This window comes from Cynocephalus volans, chromosome 4, assembly GCF_027409185.1.
Source record: "Cynocephalus volans isolate mCynVol1 chromosome 4, mCynVol1.pri, whole genome shotgun sequence".
Taxonomy (NCBI): Eukaryota; Metazoa; Chordata; class Mammalia; order Dermoptera; family Cynocephalidae; genus Cynocephalus; species Cynocephalus volans.
In genome coordinates, this window is record NC_084463.1 from 3,190,800 (window position 1) to 3,209,962 (window position 19,163).

Here is a 19,163-nt window from a genome sequence, read left to right on the forward strand (position 1 = left end):
AGGCGAAGGGAAAGAAAAACTATTTTTGAATTCTACTCACTGTAGAAGGTTCAGATAAAGTACCAGTACAAGGCTTCACATACATAAAAGGAAAGTGCCACTTCTCTCTCAATAACCAGAAGCAAGAAAACCTCTAAGGGACTACGACAGAGACGAACACTCACTCTCTCATAGCAGGAGGAGGAGCGGAGTCCAAACACTAAGCAGTCAGCGCTACTGTCAAATTATTCATAAAGTACACTGTTTTCAAAGTTAACTTTCTACTGAAGAAATTAGAATAATCTTTCATTTTGACATTCATCTATTCTTAGAAGTTGACACTTTTTTAAAATCAGGTGACTTGCTTACCTGAATAACTTGATTGTCATCTTCTTTTTCAGACTTTTCATCTTTCACTTTCCAGGCCTTTCCCTTGCCAGGAGTCTGGGATGGAACAGCCTCAACCCACTCATCTTCAGAGCTCTAAGAATATTTAGCACATGAGAAAAATTTTCAAATTTGAATATTTTCATGTAAAACTTCTGTGCTATTGTTAAGGGGTAGAAATTCAGCTTCCCATAGAAAATTCTGACACTGTATCTCCCCTTTAAAAAATGACATTGAAAATTTAAGAAAGAACATGTAAACCCACTACTTTGGGTTAAGGCCACAAAACACAACCAAATTATTTCTATTTTCTTATAAGTTTATTATCAAGACAAGGGAAAGCAAAAAATAAGACTTGGAACTGCTATGTAGAGAATTCACTTCAGCCCAGAGCTTTAGTTTCTACCAACATCAAGAGTACTCACATCTTTGCTTCTCTAGGACAGAGGAAATGACATTGAAGTTAACAAGTTTGCAGTTTGCCCCTAAGTTTCAAATTTTGGGATTTCTCTGGATCTAAAAATGCAGAGATTTCAGGTAACAACTAGTAAGGCATTTTGCTAACTGTGTTTAAATTCCACATTATTAAATCAACTGAGAAGTATTTAGTCAACATGCCCTATGTGCTGATCATTATGCCAGGTTTTGGGGTTTGTTTTCAACAAATGTATCAGTCTACTCTTCTATGTCAAGTACTGCATTAAATACTTTCACATATATTATCACACTGAATTCTTATCACAACTCTAAAGTATTTTTTTCATTTTATAATAAGGAAAGCTCCCCCAAATTAAGTAATTTGCCCAAGTTACATGGTATACAAGTGTGAAAACCCAGTTAGGAATCTAGATCTGTCTGGCTCTAAAATCTATTACATATTCTTCGGAGCTATAGAACATAAGTGTAGCAGAGATCCTAGAAATCACCTAGTACAAACCACCTGTTAATGTACAGCTGAGAAACTTTAAGCCAAGAAAGGAAAAAGTGAGTGAATACCAAGGAAAACATTAGAATCTGGGTTTCCTGAATGAGACTAATATTCTTCCATTCTGCAAAGTTCTTGAAAACTACCTAAAGTGTTCTTTGACTACAGAACATAAATACATCTGTCAAAAGGTATAATCCACATGGAGTAAACATATTTGCACTCTGCCACCTCAGCTGCCAACTGTTTCCCATAGCAAAGCAGATTTTATTCACTCATTCAGGCCTTGATTTGGACTTACAGAAACCTTTCAACTAGTTATTTATATTTATAGTTACAATTTTTTAAGATAATCACTATAATGTATTGCTGGTCTATCCATGGTCAAATCAGTTTAGAGATACCTGGTTCCTAATTCTTGAGGTCACCACTAAACAGGGTAGTATAATCTAAAAAAAAAAAAAAAAAAAGTACTTTCTTTCTGAGAGTGCCAATTTGCTAAGATCAAATTAAAATAATTAAAAAGTTGGCATTCCACAGGACTCTGTCATAGGCCTTCTTCCATAACTACAGATTTTCACTATCTTACAAGCTGTTGACCAACCACTTGAAATTCATTAACTGGAGCCACCAGTTGCTTCATCACAACAGCTGCAACCAGTCTCCAGCTCTGGATAAATCCAATCACCATGATCTGCAACTTCAGTTAAGCTAGACTCTGAACCCCAAGTAGAATTCCCCTTGCTGGTCCTTGGTCAGTTCTCTCTTCTATTCTCTTACGACTTTCTTTTAAAGCATTAATCATTTTTACATTCATTTATGTGACTATTTGATTAATATCTCACTCTCACACTAAGCTGTAAGTTTAAAGGAACCATCTGCTTTTGCATACTTTGTGTCTCCAAGCACATAGCTTAATACATTGGCAAATATCATTACCTTCTTCAACACCCTCCTCAAGCTTTCTACCAACGCCCATTCCCCATAAGCTCAGCAAATGATCTCTCCTCTTACCTTATCAAGAGAAATGAGGCTACCTTAGCTTCCTACCAATCTCCGACAAAATTATTTATGGCTGCACCTATCCTTACCTCCTGTTAACTCTTCCTTTTCAAGGCATGTCCTCCTCCAAAGATTTTGATCACAACCATACCTGCTCCTCTAAAACCTTGATCCATCAATTATCTCCTTCTCTTATAGCTTCAACCAAAGATCTCTAATGGACTCGAAATATGCTCAAGCATTTTTTTTTTTGAAGCGGTAAGGGGGGAACTTCCTTGACCCTATGTATCCCTCTAGCAGGAATCCATCTTCCAACTTCTATTCTCAGACAAACATCTTGAAAGAGTAGTATACATCTACTGCCTTCACACCATCACTTTCATACATTTCTCAAAACTCTGTAATATAACTATTGTCCCCATTAATCTACTGAAACTTCTTCAAAGTTCACCAATTGTTTCTATTATGCCAATTCAACAAAATGTTACCATTTTTATCACCCTAGACCTCTCTGCTGAAGACAACAATGTTGACAACTCATTTTCTTGACTTCCAAGACACTTTCCTCTTTTCCTCCCACTCTTTGTTTCTTCTCCATTTCCTTCACGCTCTCTAACTCCTATAAACCTAAGTTTGTATCTAGTAATAGTACCATTAAAAAATGAAGATGAAATAAAAGAAATTTTCAGGCAAACAACAGCTGTGTTTACTATCAGCAGACCTACACTATCAGAAATATTAAAAGAAGTTCTACAGGCAGAAGGAAAATTTTATTAGACAGAAATTCAGACCTACACAAAATAATAAAGAATGCCAGAGATCATAAATCTATGGGTAGGGGCCGGCCCGTGGCTCACTCGGGAGAGTGTGGTGCTGATAAATCTATGGGTAAATATAAAAGACATGTATAACTTATTTAAAAGATAATTGGGTATGTAAAGTAAAAATAATAACAATATATTATGTTAAAAGTTATAAACTATGTAGGGTTTATAACACATGTAGAAGGAAAATGTATGATAACAATAGCACAGAATATGGTAGGAGGAAATAGAAGCATACTGTTCTGAAGTTCTTATTATAAATGCAAAATGATATTATATTTGAAGGCAGAGCATAATAAGCATTTTTTTTAAATGAGGTACATCTAACCTCTTGCCATATAGCAAAATCAACTCAAAATGGATTTAAGACTTAAATATAAGACCTGAAACTTTAAAACTCCTGGAAGAAAACATAGGGGAAACACTTCAAGAAGTAAGACCGGGCAAAGACTTTATGAATAAGATCCCAAAGCATATGCAACAAAAGAAAAAATTTAAAAATGGGATTATATCAAACTAAACAGCTTCTGCAGAGCAAAAAAAAAAAAGTAGTGTGAAAAGACAACCTACAGAATGGGAGAAAATATTTGCAAACTATAGATCTGGCAAGGGATTAATATCCAGAATATACAAGGAACTCAAACAACAGTAAATAACAGGTAACCTAATTAAAAATTGGACAAAGGAGCTGAATAGGCATTTCTCAAAGGAAGATATACAAATGGCCAACAGACACATGAAAAAGTGCTCAACATCACCAAGCATCGGGAAATGCAAATTAAAATCACACTGAGATATCATCTCACCCAGTTAAGACTCGCTATTATCAAAAAGACAGAGAATAACAAATGCTGGCTAGAATGCAGAGAAAGGGGGACCCTCCTACACTGTTGGTGGGACAGTAAATTAGTGCAGCCATTATAAAAAACAGTATGGAGTTTCCTCAATTATAGATAGAACTGCCATATGATCCAGCAATCCCACTGCTGGGTATATACTGAAAGGAACGGAAACCATCATGTTGAAGAGATACCTACACTACCATATTTATCACAGCTAAGAGTTGGAACCCACCTAAATGTCCATTGACGGATGACTGGATTAGGAAAATGTGGTATATCTGCACAGTGGAATGCTACTCTGCCACAGAAAAGAATGAAATACTGCTATTCACAGCAACATGGAGGAACTTACAGAAAATTATGCTAAGTTAAATAAGCCAGGATCAGAAAGTGAAATACCACATGTCCTCACCCACAAGTGGGAGCTAAAAATATAAACAAACACATAAAAAAAGAAAAGAAAGAAGGATAAAACAATTACAATAATTCACTGAACTTTCAAAAGGAGAGGACAGAAGTGAGGCCACCAGAGGTGGGGCGGGAGGAGGTTTAGCAAGAAATTGGTGAAGGGTCACAAAAAATGACTACCTTTTTTGATGTTGAATATACTAATTATACTGATTAGAACATCATGTATTGCACATAGGTATTGATATTCTACACTGTACCCCACAGATATGTACAATCAATTATGTTTCCATAAATAAATAATAAATAATTTTAAAAAGAGAACACCTGGTAAGCCTATAGTGGAGATGAAATGGAATACTAAAAAACCCTCAATACAAAAGAAGGCAAGAAAAGGAGGGAGAAAAGGAATACAGAACAAATGGAACAAACAGAAAAGGAATCACAAAATGGTAGATTTAAGCTCATCCATATCAACAATTACATTAAACATAAATATCTAAACCAGTTCTATTCAACAGAATTTTTCTTTACCTACACTGTCCAATATGGTAGCCACTAACCTAGCCATACGTGGCTACTGAGTGCTTAAAATTTGGCTAATGAGACTGAAGAAATGAATTTTCAACCTGAAATAATTCTAATAAATTTAATTAAAAATTTTAAAACCATACACAGCTACCATATTGGACAGTGCAAAAAACAGTCTAATTAAAATGGAAGAAACTGATAGGCTACATAAATAAGCAAGACCCAAGTAATGTTATTCATAACAGCCCCAAACTAAAAATAACCCAATGGCTTTCAACAGATAAACATATGAGCAAATTGTGGTATATTCACACACTGGAATACAGCAATAAAAAGAAAGGCACTACTGATAACATGCAATAACATGAATGAATCACATATGTTGAGCCAAAGCCAGACACAAAAAAGATCATATTACATAAATCAATTTATATGAAATTCTAGAATAGGAAAAGCTACAGTGTGCTAAAGTAGATTTGTGATTGCCCAATCCTGGAGTGGGAGAAGAGAAAGAGGGAAGAAGAGGGAGGTAGAAGGGAGATTGACTGCAAAGGACCATGATGATCTTTATGGGATAGTGGAAACATTCCACATCTCAGTTGACATGGAAAACAGGTGCATTCATCAAATAGTACACTTAAAATATGAGCACTGTATTATATGTAAATTGTACTTCAATAAAGTTGATTTTATTTTATTTTTTATTTATTTTTTTTTTTTTTTATTTATTTTTTTTTTTGCATTTTTTTTTTTAATTTTATTTTGTCGATATACATTGTAGCTGATTAATGCTCCCCATCACCAAAACCTCCCTCCCTTCTCCCTCCCCCCCTCCCCCCAACCATGTCCTTTCTGTTTGTTTGTTGTATCAACTTCAAATAATTGTGGTTGTTATATCTTCTTCCCCCCCCCCGGTTTGTGTGTGTATGTGTGTATGTGTGTGTGTGAATTTATATATTAATTTTTAGCTCCCACCAATAAGTGAGAACATGTGGTATTTCTCTTTCTGTGCCTGACTTGTTTCACTTAATATAATTCTCTCGAGGTCCATCCATGTTGTTGCAAATGGCAGTATTTCATTCGTTTTTATAGCTGAGTAGTATTCCATTGTGTAGATGTACCACATTTTCCGTATCCACTCATCTGATGATGGGCATTTGGGCTGGTTCCAACTCTTGGCTATTGTAAAGAGTGCTGCGATAAACATTGGGGAACAGGTATACCTTCGACTTGATGATTTCCATTCCTCTGGGTATATTCCCAACAGTGGGATGGCTGGGTCATATGGTAGATCTATCTGCAATTGTTTAAGGAACCTCCATACCATTTTCCATAGAGGCTGCACCATTTTGCAGTCCCACCAACAATGCATGAGAGTTCCTTTTTCTCCGCAGCCTCGCCAGCATTTATCGTTCATAGTCTTTTGGATTTTAGCCATCCTAACTGGGGTTAGATGGTATCTCAATGTGGTTTTGATTTGCATTTCCCGGATGCTGAGTGATGTTGAGCATTTTTTCATATGTCTGCTGGCCATTTGGATATCTTCCTTAGAGAAATGCCTACTTAGCTCTTTTGCCCATTTTTTAATTGGGTTGCTTGTTTTCTTCTTGTAAAGTTGTTTGAGTTCCTTATATATTCTGGATATTAATCCTTTGTCAGATGTATATTTTGCAAATATTTTCTCCCACTCTGTTGGTTGTCTTTTAACTCTTTTAATTGTTTCTTTTGCTGTGCAGAAGCTTTTTAGTTTGATATAATCCCATTTGTTTATTTTTCCTTTGGTTGCCCGTGCTTTTGGGGTCGTATTCATGAAGTCTGTGCCCAGTCCTATTTCCTGAAGTGTTTCCCCTATGTTTTCTTTAAGAAGTTTTATTGTCTCAGGGTGTATATTTAAATCCTTAATCCATTTTGAGTTGATTTTAGTATACGGTGAGAGGTATGGATCTAGTTTCATTCTCCTGCATATCGATATCCAGTTATCCCAGCACCACTTGCTGAAGAGGCAGTCCCTTCCCCAGTGAATAGGCTTGGTGCCTTTGTCAAAGATCAGATGGCAGTAAGTGTGTGGGTTGATTTCTGGATTCTCTATTCTATTCCATTGGTCAGTGTGTCTGTTTTTATGCCAGTACCATACTGTTTTGGTTATTATAGCTTTGTAGTATAGCTTAAAGTCAGGTAGTGTTATGCCTCCAGCTTTATTTTTTTTGCTGAGCATTGCTTTGGCTATTCGTGGTCTTTTATTGTTCCATATAAATGTCTGAATAGTTTTTTCCATTTCTGAGAAAAATGTCTTTGGAATTTTGATGGGGATTGCATTGAATTTGTATATCACTTTGGGTAGTATGGACATTTTCACTATGTTGATTCTTCCAATCCAAGAGCATGGAATATCTTTCCATCTTCTTGTATCCTCTCTAATTTCTCTCAGCAGTGGTTTGTAGTTCTCATTATAGAGATTTTTCACCTCCTTGGTTAACTCAATTCCTAAGTATTTTATTTTTTTGGTGGCTATTGTAAATGGGCAGGCTTTCTTGATTTCTCCTTCTGCATGTTCACTATTGGAGAAAAGAAATGCTACTGATTTTTGTGTGTTGATTTTGTATCCTGCTACTGTGCTGAAATCATTTATCAATTCCAAGAGTTTTTTTGTAGAGGTTTTAGGCTGTTCGATATATAGGATCATGTCATCTGCAAACAGGGACAGTTTGACTTCATCTTTTCCAATCTGGATGCCCTTTATTTCCTTCTCTTCTCTGATTGCTCTGGCTAGTACTTCCAACACTATGTTGAATAGGAGTGGTGAGAGTGGGCATCCTTGTCTAGTTCCTGTTCTTAAAGGAAAAGCTTTCAGCTTTTCCCCATTCAGGATGATATTGGCAGTGGGTTTGGCATATATGGCTTTAATTATGTTGAGATACTTTCCCTCTATACCTAACTTATAGAGGGTCTTTGTCATGAATGAGTGCTGAACTTTATCAAATGCTTTTTCAGCATCTATAGAGATGATCATATGGTCCTTGTGTTTGAGTTTATTAATATGGTGTATCACATTTATTGATTTGCGTATGTTGAACCAACCTTGCATCCCTGGGATGAATCCCACTTGATCGTGATGAATAATTTTTCGTATGTGTTGCTGTATTCTGTTTGCTAGTATTTTAGTGAGGATTTTTGCATCTATATTCATCAAGGATATCGGCCTGTAGTTTTCTTTTTTGGTTATATCTTTACCTGGTTTTGGTATCAGGATGATGTTTGCTTCATAGAATGAGTTTGGGAGATTTGCGTCCGTTTCAATCTTTTGGAATAGTTTGTAAAGAATCGGTGTCAATTCCTGTTTGAATGTTTGGTAAAATTCTGCTGTGAATCCATCTGGTCCTGGGCTTTTCTTTGTTGGGAGCCTTCTGATAACAGCTTCAATCTCCTTTATTGTTATTGGTCTGTTCAAATTTTCTACGTCTTCACGGTTCAGTTTTGGGAGCTTGTGTGTGTCCAGAAATTTATCCATTTCCTCCAGATTTTCAAATTTGTTGGCGTATAGTTGTTTATAGTAGTCTCGAATGATTCCTTGTATTTCAGATGAATCAGTTGTAATATCGCCTTTTTCATTTCTAATTTTTGTTATTTGAGTCTTCTCTCTTCTTTTTTTTGTTAGCCATGCTAATGGTTTGTCAATTTTATTTATCTTTTCAAAAAACCAACTTTTTGATTCGTTGATCTTTTGAATTGTTTTTTGGTTTTCAATTTCATTTAGTTCTGCTCTGATCTTAATGATTTCTCTCCGTCTGCTAACTTTAGGATTGGATTGTTCTTGTTTTTCTAGTTCTTTAAGGTGAAGTGTTAGGTTGTTCACTTGCCATCTTTCCATTCTTCTGAAGTGAGCATTTAATGCAATAAATTTTCCCCTCAATACTGCTTTTGCAGTATCCCACAGGTTTTGGTATGATGTATCATTGTTTTCATTAGTTTCAATAAACTTTTTGATTTCCTGCTTGATTTCTTCTTGGACCCATATGTCATTAAGTAGAATGCTGTTTAATTTCCATGTGTTTGTATAGTTTCCAGAGTTTCGCTTGTTATTAATTTCTAGTTTTAATCCATTGTGGTCTGAGAAGATACATGGGATAATTCCAATTTTTTTGAATTTATTGAGACTTGATTTGTGACCTAATATGTGATCTATCTTGGAGAATGATCCATGTGCTGATGAGAAGAATGAATATTCTGAGGTTGTTGGGTGGAATGTTCTGTAGATATCTGCCAATTCCAATTGGTCTAGAGTCTTGTTTAGATCTTGTGTTTCTCTACTGATTCTTTGCCTAGATGATCTGTCTAATATTGACAGTGGAGTGTTCAGGTCCCCTGCTATTATGGTATTAGTGTCTATTTCCTTCTTTAGGTCTACTAGAGTTTGTTTTATAAATCTGGCTGCTCCAACATTGGGTGCGTACATATTTATGATTGTTATGTCTTCTTGATGGATCAGTCCTTTTATCATTAAGTAGTGTCCCTCATTGTCTCTTTTTATGGTTTTTAGTTTAAAGTCTATTTTGTCAGATATAAGAATAGCCACTCCAGCTCGTTTTTCTTTTCTGTTTGCATGGTAAATCTTTTTCCATCCTTTCACTCTTAGTCTGTGTGAATCTTTATGGGTGAGGTGGGTCTCTTGTAGGCAGCATATAGTTGGGTCCTGCTTTTTGATCCAGTCAGCCAGTCTGTGTCTTTTAATTGGGGAATTTAAGCCTTTAACATTAAGAGTTGTTATTGAAAGGTGTTGATTTATTCTTAGCATTTTATTGGTTGTTTGGTTGTCTTAGGTGTCTTTTGTTCTTTGCTTTCTGATTTACTGTTTGGTTTCTTTGTTTGTTGGTTCCTTAGGTTGTAGATAGTGTTTTTGTTAGCTTGTTTTCTCTTCATGAATGCCATTTTTATTGTACTAGCGGGTTTAGATTTTTCTTAGGTTTTTGTGGCAGTGGTAGTTATTTTTCAGGAACCAAACCCAGTACTCCCTTGAGGATTTCTTGTAAGGGTGGTCTTGTGGTAGTGAACTCCCGCAGTTTTTGTTTGTCTGAGAAATATACTATTTGCCCCTCATTTCGGAAGGATAGCCTTGCAGGGTAGAGTATTCTTGGTTGGCAATCTTTGTCTTTTAGTATTTTGAAAATATCATCCCATTCCTTTCTAGCTTTTAGGGTTTGTGATGAAAAGTCTGATGTTAACCTGATTGGGGCTCCCTTATAGGTGATTTGACGCTTCTCTCTTGCAGCTTTTAAGATTCTCTCTTTGTCTCTGAGTTTTGCCAATTTGACTATGACATGTCTTGGAGAAGGCCTTTTTGGGTTGAATACGTTTGGAGATCGTTGAGCTTCCTGGATCTGAAGATCTGTGATTTTTCCTATACCTGGGAAGTTTTCTGCCACTATTTTGTTGAATATGTTTTCAATGGAATCTCCATTTTCCTCCCCTTCTGGAATACCCATGACTCGGATATTTGAGCGCTTGAGGTTGTCTGATATCTCTCTCAGATTTTCTTCCATGTTCTTGATTCTTTTTTCTTTCTTTTTGTCTGCTTGTGTTATTTCAAACAGCCCATCTTCAAGTTCAGAGGTTCTCTCTTCAACTTCGACAAGCCTGCTGGTTAAACTCTCCGTTGTGTTTTTTATTTCGCTGAATAACTTCTTCAGTTCAGCAAGTTCTGCTACATTTTTTTTCAGGACATTGATTTCCTTGTATATTTCCTCTTTCAGATCCTGTATACTTTTCCTCATTTCATCATGATGTCTAGCTGAGTTTTCTTGTATCTCATTCAGTTTCTTTAGAATTATCACTCGAAATTCCTTGTCAGTTATTTCAAGGGCTTCTTGTTCTATAGGATCTAGAGTATGAGATTTATTAACTTTTGGTGGTGTACTTTCTTGATTTTTTGTATTTCTGGTGTCTTTTTTTTGGTGTTTATTCATTGTGGCAGGGGGTTTCACAGTCCACCGGTTTAAGACTAATGACTAACTAGGATGTTGCTGTGGTTGCCAATTTGGTATGGCTCCCTCCGTGACTGCTCAGTTGGCCTCTAGTGTCTTGTGTGTGTGGTTGCCTCGGGTCTTGGGCTTCTCCGGGGATCCACCTTTCTGGTCAGCTTGTACTCTGCTGGGCTGGTGGATCACGTACCACAGGGTGTGTGATCTCTGTTGAGCTTTCACTTTCTGTACAGGACTTCTCCCCGTTCCGTGTGCTCTGGCCCAGGCTGTTAGATCGTGCAGTGGCGACCCCACCGGGTGTGTGGTTTCTGTCGAGTCTCCGCCTCCCTGGCCGCACGTCTCCCCCCTCTGTGCACACTGTGCTGGGTTGGGGCGTGTCTTCTGCACCCCTCGTCTATCAGCTGGGCCTTCAAGACCCTGCTCAGCACCGCCTCGCCCAGGAAGTCTACCAGGTTTCTGCTAGGCACAGACGACCGGTCTCTCTGGGTGCCTTTGTAACACTGTGTAGATCTTTCTCGGGTCTTGTTCACCTTTGTATCCCCCCGGTATAAACCGAGTCTAGTGCCCGCCTGCAGCCTGCTCTCCGGCAGGTTCAAGCGGACCTGGGAACTCTCCTACCACACTATTCCCAACCAGAAATTCGTTAGGCTTTTTTCCAAACTGGTGGTCGCAGAGATGGTATCTGCCTCCCAGTAACAGGAAGTTTACCGGGGCCGGAGTCCAGGGTGTGGTGGAGTGACAGTCGGCCCGCCCGTACTTCCTAGCCCTCCCAAAACTGGTCGGGACGCCCCACACCCCCAGCCCTGCCAGAGAACCGTGGAGGGAGTGGGAGAGGAAGCCGGCCAGCAGGGTCCGGAAAGCCCTGCGCCAGGCCAAGCAAATGGGCTCAGTGATGGCCGAGCAGGGCGGAGCTGCCCGCACCTGGGAAAATGGAGGCAGCACCGGGGCAGTGAGTGGCCTGGTGGTGCAGTCGGGGAGCCGCGTGGGCAACCACCCCCCGAACAGAGCTGTGCCAGGGATCACTCACAGTGCTGTGCCAGGTCGGGCGCTCGCTCTGTCTCTGGTTTGTTGCCTTCCGTGTTCTCGGCGCTGCCGCCTCGGGCTGTTCAGTCGCGGCGCCGCTCGGGCGCTCCCAGGAGTCTTCTTTAATGCCGGCCTGAAACCTCGAATCTTGAATAGGGCAGCTGGCCGCCTTCAGTGCGGCCCCAGCCTCCGGGATCCTGGCTGCATCCACAGCAGCCCTGGCGCCGTGTTCCCTGTTTCAAGACTCACTTTTGCAGCTAAGAATCAGTTCTTTTCCTGCTCCACACTTCAAAGCTGTTGCCTATAAATGAGGCAGCCTCTCCTGCCGGGGGCAAAGTGGCGTTGAGCCCCCACGACCGGCCAGCAGCAGCAGTCCTCCCTTAAGAGATGGCCAGAGGAAGGTCCACAAGTTTCCCGGCTGCCTGAGGCCCAGTGGCCACCTTTTCCACCTCAGCTACTCCGCGCCAGCCGCCGCAGCCGCCGCCATCTTGAAACCCCAATAAAGTTGATTTTAAAAGTTAAAAGAAAAAAAATTTAAAGACCTTGTCAAAGCCAAGATATGTTTTTTAGCCTCACGGATCCTCAATGCTATTGAGCAATTTTTTTGCTTCTCTTTTATTATCTAAGCAAAGTTATTTCAAATTTATACCATTTCCTCAATTGTCCTTTTACTCCCAAATACCTTCTCAGATGATTTTACCTTCTACTTCACAAAGGAAACAGACAACAACAAGCAGAAACACCATCAATAATCTGCTCTCCTTCTGACCATACTACCTCCTTATTTATCTATTTTTACACACATTTTTTACAACTTCCCTCCTAGCTCAGAAGAGAGGTGCTCCTACTCCTGATCAAAGCTAACCCTTTCCCCTGGGACCTTGCTAATTAAAATTTATCATTCTCCTCAATATTTCCTCTCTCCTAAAAACATTTTCTCAAAAAGACCTTCCAAAAACCCTGACTCCTCTAGCTACCCCTCTGTCTTTCCTTCCCTTCACTGCCAGTACAAGCTTCTCTTTCATTCTCCAATCCACCTCAATGTGGTGTGAGCACAGAGCATTCATTCAAACTGCTCTAAGGGTGTGCGTGCGTGCGTGCGTGCGTGCGTGCGTGTGTGTGTGTGTGTATGATACAACTTATTATGTATATATAAGTATACATACTATATGTTGCAGCAAAAATATATACATCTATTTCCAGGAAAGAACTAATGGAAAAAAAATGGACAATGGGGAATAAAGTGCTCTAAATCAAATGATGTAATATTTAGACAGCCTGGCAGATCCGGGGGTTCTTAACCTGTAATCCTTGCATAAAGTTCAGGGTATTTTATAAACTCCACTGAAATAAACAATTTTGCATGTACATGTTTTTTTGGAGAAAGAATACAAAAAAACTTTTATCAGATTCTCAATGGAGCCAATAATCCAAACCCACAATTGTGGAAATAGTGTTCCTATCTTCTTTTCACTTTAAGATTTTTTTAACTCCCTTTGTTTTGAGTTATATTTTTAAATTTTTTCTATATAATATAAATATGTCTACCATTACAAAATATACTGGCTAGTCTACAAGACTACCTAGTTGTATTCCTCACTATGAATTAATATACCATATTCTCATATAAGATAGGCTTTTGAGGTCAATTACCATATCAAGCATGTCGAGAACTGCAGAACTCTTGGCACAAAACTCTATCCAAACTCCTCCTGCACTAAGAGACTTAACTGAACTCTAGCATGGCTACTAGCAGCATAAGACTGTGTCCCTAGGATGACCCTTGCCCCCCAGTAAAATGCTTGTCTAAGAAAGCTCAATGCTGCCAGGAAAACTTACTACTTGTTCTAGCCAACACCTGATGATAGGCTCCTGATCTCCCTCTCTTAGGGCATTTACTAAAAAGAATGTACAGTTGTAAATATGGTATCTCTTAAGAACCTCAAAGCCAATCCTCTGAATGTAATTATAGGCTCTCTGTCTCCCAGTCTCTGTAGGAAGACGGAATACTAACTTTGAAAACTGCCAGCTAGCAAACACAGCTGGCCTAATCAAATTTACAGTGACCAACTCTTTGTAATTTTTCACTTTTCTGACTCTACCGAGGCTTCGCTCTCCCCCATCCCTCATTTTCCCTTTAAAATACCTAAATCATCTCTGCACAAACTGAAGTGGAGCGTAGCAATTTCCCCAAATATCAGTGGTGTGGTTACTGAATAAAATCTGTTTTCACCTTTTTAACTAATATCAAGCTGTGATTATCTTTGACAGTCTACTGCCAAAGTTTCTGAAACTACAGGTGGGCCAGACATTGAACTACGGTGATTCAATGAGAGGATAACCGTATGAAGATCAGACATGAGAGACCAGTCATCCATAAACATCTCTAGCTCATCACTCTCTAAGCAAAACCTTTCTTCCTGAAAAAGTGTGAAAGATTTGTCTTGTTTTCCACAGTGAGCCCTCTCAGTCCAGAACTGGTTGGTGCAGCCACCTCAGCATTTGCTTCCTTTTGGCTCCAGAGTATATAAACATAACCTACTTTAAAGACTTTAATATTAACTTCTATGAAAAAACAGACAGGGGTAACAGACTCTCAAATATCTTGAAACTCTTTTCCCTTATGTTTATAATACTGCTCTTCCCTGCTTCTCTAATTTTCAACAACTTTTACTTAGCATCCTTTACTTCCTATATGGCTCTTAAGTGCTGGTGTTTCATCTTTATTTTCAGTCCCCCTAGGGATTTCATCCATTCTAATGACACCAAGTAGCAATAATTCCCAAATAATATCCCCAGCCTCTTACCTTTCTCTGGAACCCAAGATCCACATTTCCAATAGTTTCTGGACACCTCCAAGTAGATGTCTCCCAGATATTTTCATATCATAACTAGCAATATTTTTTAAGTTCATATATATTTTAAGTTCCCAAATATTATACCTTTAAATAAAATTTTCTCAAATAGCTTCTTTGGTTAATTTTAGTACATACTTACTGATGAACTATCAGATGAATCATTGTTTTTTTCATATTTCTGTTTCTTGCTCTTTTTCTTCTCTTTCTTTACTTTCTTTGAATGCTTGTCTTTTTTCTTTGTTTTCTTCACAGAATGTTCCTGTAAATAATCATTTTGAACATGTAAACAAGGAATTTAATTTTGTCTTACATTAAAAGAAAGCATTTTGAGGGAAAAAACTCATGTTCCAAAATACTTTAAATCTTTCATGAAATGAGGCAAAGAATATGACTAAACAAGTATAATCTTCCAAGAAACCATAACATGCTTTCTATAATATGTACACTACTAATAAATCATATAGCTGAGATTTCTTATCAGAAAAATATGAGGAAAATTTTGGTTTTAATTTATTTTTACATTCATGTGACAGAAATATAACCAAATAAACACACATATATATATATATACAAGGGTACGTCAAAAACTTCCTGGAAAGATTTGTATAATCTTTCAATTCTATTTTTCCACAAACTTTTTGAAGTACTCTTGTACAAAACATATCTGTGCATACATACATACACACGCACACACACATAATAGCCCTCTATGGTCCCCCCAAAATTTATACAAGATTATTAGGCCATAAAGAAATAAAATAAGACAGCATTAATTAAAATTGTAGGAGGAGGGTGTAGTGGGGGGAGGGAAAAGGAATGGAGAAAGGGAAGATGGTGACGGGTACAACATATTAGTTAGACTGGAAAAATAGGTTTTAAAGATCTACTGTACTCCATGGTGCCCAGAGTTAACAATAATGTATTATATACAATATTCCCCCCCTTATGAGCAGGGTATGTGTTCCAGGACCTGCAGCAGATGACCGGAACAGCAGAATAGTACTGAACCCTACATATACATACCTATGATAAAGTTTAGCAGTGAGAGACTAGCAACAATAATAAAGACAACAATGATAAAGACAACAATTATAACAATATACTGTAATAAAAGTTATGTGAATGTGCTCTCTCTTTCTCAAAATATCTTGTACTGTACTTCCCCTTCTTGTGATAAAGGAACAGAGAGGGATGGCTTAAGATTTCATCATGTTACTCAGAATGGTATGCAATTTAAACTTATAAATTATTTTTGGAACTTTCCATTTAATACTCTCAGACTATGGCAGACCATGGGTAACAATAGATGGCCAGTAACGGAGACAGAGGAACATGAAACCATGGATAATGAGGGACTACTATATTTCACATTGTATCCCACAAATATATACAATTATTATGTCAATTAAAAACAAATTTCAAATATTGCATGAAAGAAAACAAGGCTTGAAACAGAAAAAATAATCAAGACATAAAGTTAAAAGGTATAATTTGTGGGTTGGCTAGTTAGCGCAATTGGGAAACCATGGTGCAGATAACAACAAGGTCACAGATTCAGATTTCCATATCAGCTAGCTGCCCCCCACACAAAAATATATAATTTTTTAGATCCATAAGCTTGCTATAAGTGGGACAAATATTTAAAGCTAAGCATTCTCACTGCCAACTCAAGTAAAAAAATCTTTTCAGTGTTATAATATCCGAAATATTATATTGTAACACTTCTGCCAGAGAGATAAAACTATTCGGTAATGCCAACTATGTGATATTCATTCCGTATCTTATGACGTCTATAAACTTGTTCTTCTGATATTAACTTGAATAAGTACAAAAAAAGACAGATAATCTTACACCAAGTAAGCCTGTTGGTATTCACCTGTGAGAATTGTTCAATTCGCTCATTCACATCAGGTAGCATCCAGGTATCCTCACCCCGGAGTCGCTTAAGTTCTTTACGCCGTTCTTCTTTTTCAAAATTGGCTTTAGCCTGCAACAACAACAAAAAAGACAAACTGCCAATTGAACCAACTGCTTTTCACAAAAAAAGGCAAACAAAAACCTGTCCAGCTTTCATATATACCTACCTGCTCGTGAATGAACGGTCTGTTCCTTGCCAGGAATCTACTTCTACCAGTGCACAAAGACAGACAAAAACAAAAGCCCTCTCCTTCTGTATTACCAATCACATTACCAATCTCCAGTGAATGGAGCCATCATTCAGGGTCAGAATCCTGGGACCTATTCTAGACCCTCCTCTCTCCCTAAACTCCCTACCTCAAATATGACTTGGAATCTCTTTTCCCTTCACCATCCCCATGGCTACTGCCTTAGACTTTAGACTGACCTCCATGCCTTCAATACGCATTGCTCACACCCCAGTATCCAGCCCCTCAAAATGTTTCAGGATGAATCAGCTTTCTAAAAAGAAATTATCATAGTGCTAATTTTTATTCATCCTTCAACAATAATCAAATAAAACAAAGTTTTTCCTAGAAGATTGTTCCTGCCCTCTCATTCTCTCTCCCAAACTCCAAAGCTGGGTTTGGTCTTTCTCAAACTCTATGAATATCTCTACTGTAAAATTTATCACAGCTTATATACCCTACTCTCTCCAAAAACTGCTTGAAACACCAAAAAGATGAAGATGAAGAATATTTATTATACATGTATATTACATATGCTGAAATCAGGGAACAATACCAACCTTTCACCTGTCCAACTCTAACTGCACACTATTTCCCATTAAAATCTAGCGGTAGTCATTACCCCTTTCTCCCTTCTGTCTTCTCTACCTCTTCTCTACTGGCTCCTTTCCATCTGCATTTAAACTAGTTTAAGACTTTATCATCTTAAAACAAACACAATCAAAAACTCTCACTGAACACTCTGTTGCTCTCCAAGTACAACTTTTCCCTTTCATCGCCACACTTCTTATATACTGAATAAGCTGTCGCACAATTCAGTACGGTTACTTCCTCCATTCTTTGTATGTTACCTCCATGCATCTCAATCTTAATAAGAAATACAGTACTTTTCAACCTTTTCTGAAAGGCTAAATTTTCTGGATCTCTAGTGTTAACTCCTGTTTGGATCAGTAAGGGCTTACGACAAGTCTGGAATTGATACCAACAGTAAGACTAGAGAATGAAACATCAAATGAAATGAAACAAAGTCTACTCAAACAAGCCTTACATGTGTTACTGGAAACAAACAAACAATAAAACACATTTCAGATAAGAGCAGATGCAATGACAGGCTAGCAGAGTACCTAGGAAGTCCGCAGTCCCGGTATTAGAAATGTAAAAAAATGGATGACTCAGAAGGTAAGGGAACTTGGAGAAAAAGAAACAGATCATCCTGAAAAGACAATAAGTAACTGGAACCTGCGAGACCATCTGGGGGCGGGAGATACATAAGAGTTTACCGGCATCGCAAGGAGAGACTCCACCCAAACAAGGTGGTGAGGGAAGCGGGGAGTGGGCAAGCTCCCGGGAACCCTCAACTCCCACAAATCTAAATTCCTACAAAAGCCCCCAACGGAGGTACCTGGCGCAACACCTCAGCTCTGGCAATCCGGGTCTGTTCTTTACGATCTTGGATACTCTTCGCACTTTGAAATCTACCACTGGCGGCCGCCATAGTTATTGTCATCGTAAAGCCAGGAAGTCGTCAGGAAATCCCAGTTTACGACAGTCGTAATTTAATAAACAAACCTGGACTTCCTACTAGAGGGAGGAGGGTTGCTACTTCACCAGCAGAGCATGCGCAGATCTGAATGCCGCTTAGCGTTCCCGCGATAGTTCCAGCTCCAGGTTTTCGTCCAGCAGGGACTTCCACCAAATTATCCACTAAAGTATCCTTTTTCGTTTGCCTGTGCTGAAAACAGGCTAGCAAGAGGGCAAAATTTCTTTGAAGATTCAGTGTTTTGCTCTGGTGGATCTTTTTTAAATATATGAAATAGTCATGTGAATTTTGCCTTGTACTTCATATTTTATCCGTGCCTATTTAAATTGTTAGAAGTTTACATTTTGTTTTTCTCACCTCATATTATTTGCTCATACTTATCCATCCAACAATGTTTTATTACAGTGAGCAATTACCTATTTATTTGTGTGGGGATTTTTTTGTTCTGTTTTATATTTATATCTGTCAAACAAAACTTTAAGATCCTTGAAGAATAAGACATTCTAAAGTATCAAGTGCTTTGAGAATACACTGAGCTTATGTTAGTAATCATCTAAAAATAAAGAAGGCTGGAGAATACTTATAAACTAGATATCTTAAGACACTAAAAAGAGTTAACACAAGCAAGATTGAGGTAAATAGTCTTTCTTTTCCGTTTTCATAAAATTGAGTTTGTGTTTGCAAGAAGCTTTCCCAGGAGCTTCTATTTACCATTCTATGAAGGT

At 38.1% G+C, this 19,163-nt stretch overlaps 1 protein-coding gene across 4 annotated transcripts in view; it reads right to left on the reverse strand.

Moving 5' to 3' along the window:
* LOC134375475 (CWF19-like protein 2) overlaps positions 1-18,406 on the reverse strand; it is a 99,574-nt gene extending 81,168 nt beyond the window's left edge. For 3 of the 4 annotated variants that reach the window (XM_063093924.1, XM_063093925.1, XM_063093922.1), the window contains exons 1-4: positions 18,301-18,406; positions 16,631-16,741; positions 14,894-15,013; positions 349-462 (exon numbers count right to left, since the gene is read on the reverse strand). In XM_063093924.1, coding sequence (XP_062949994.1) covers positions 349-462; positions 14,894-15,013; positions 16,631-16,741; positions 18,301-18,405 — 450 coding nt within the window. In that variant the 5' untranslated portion in view covers position 18,406. Of the gene's footprint in view, positions 1-348; positions 463-14,893; positions 15,014-16,630; positions 16,742-16,838; positions 16,881-18,300 lie in introns of those variants that run through there. The other variant, XM_063093926.1, reaches the window with a different exon arrangement.
* Positions 18,407-19,163: the final 757 nt, after the last annotated feature.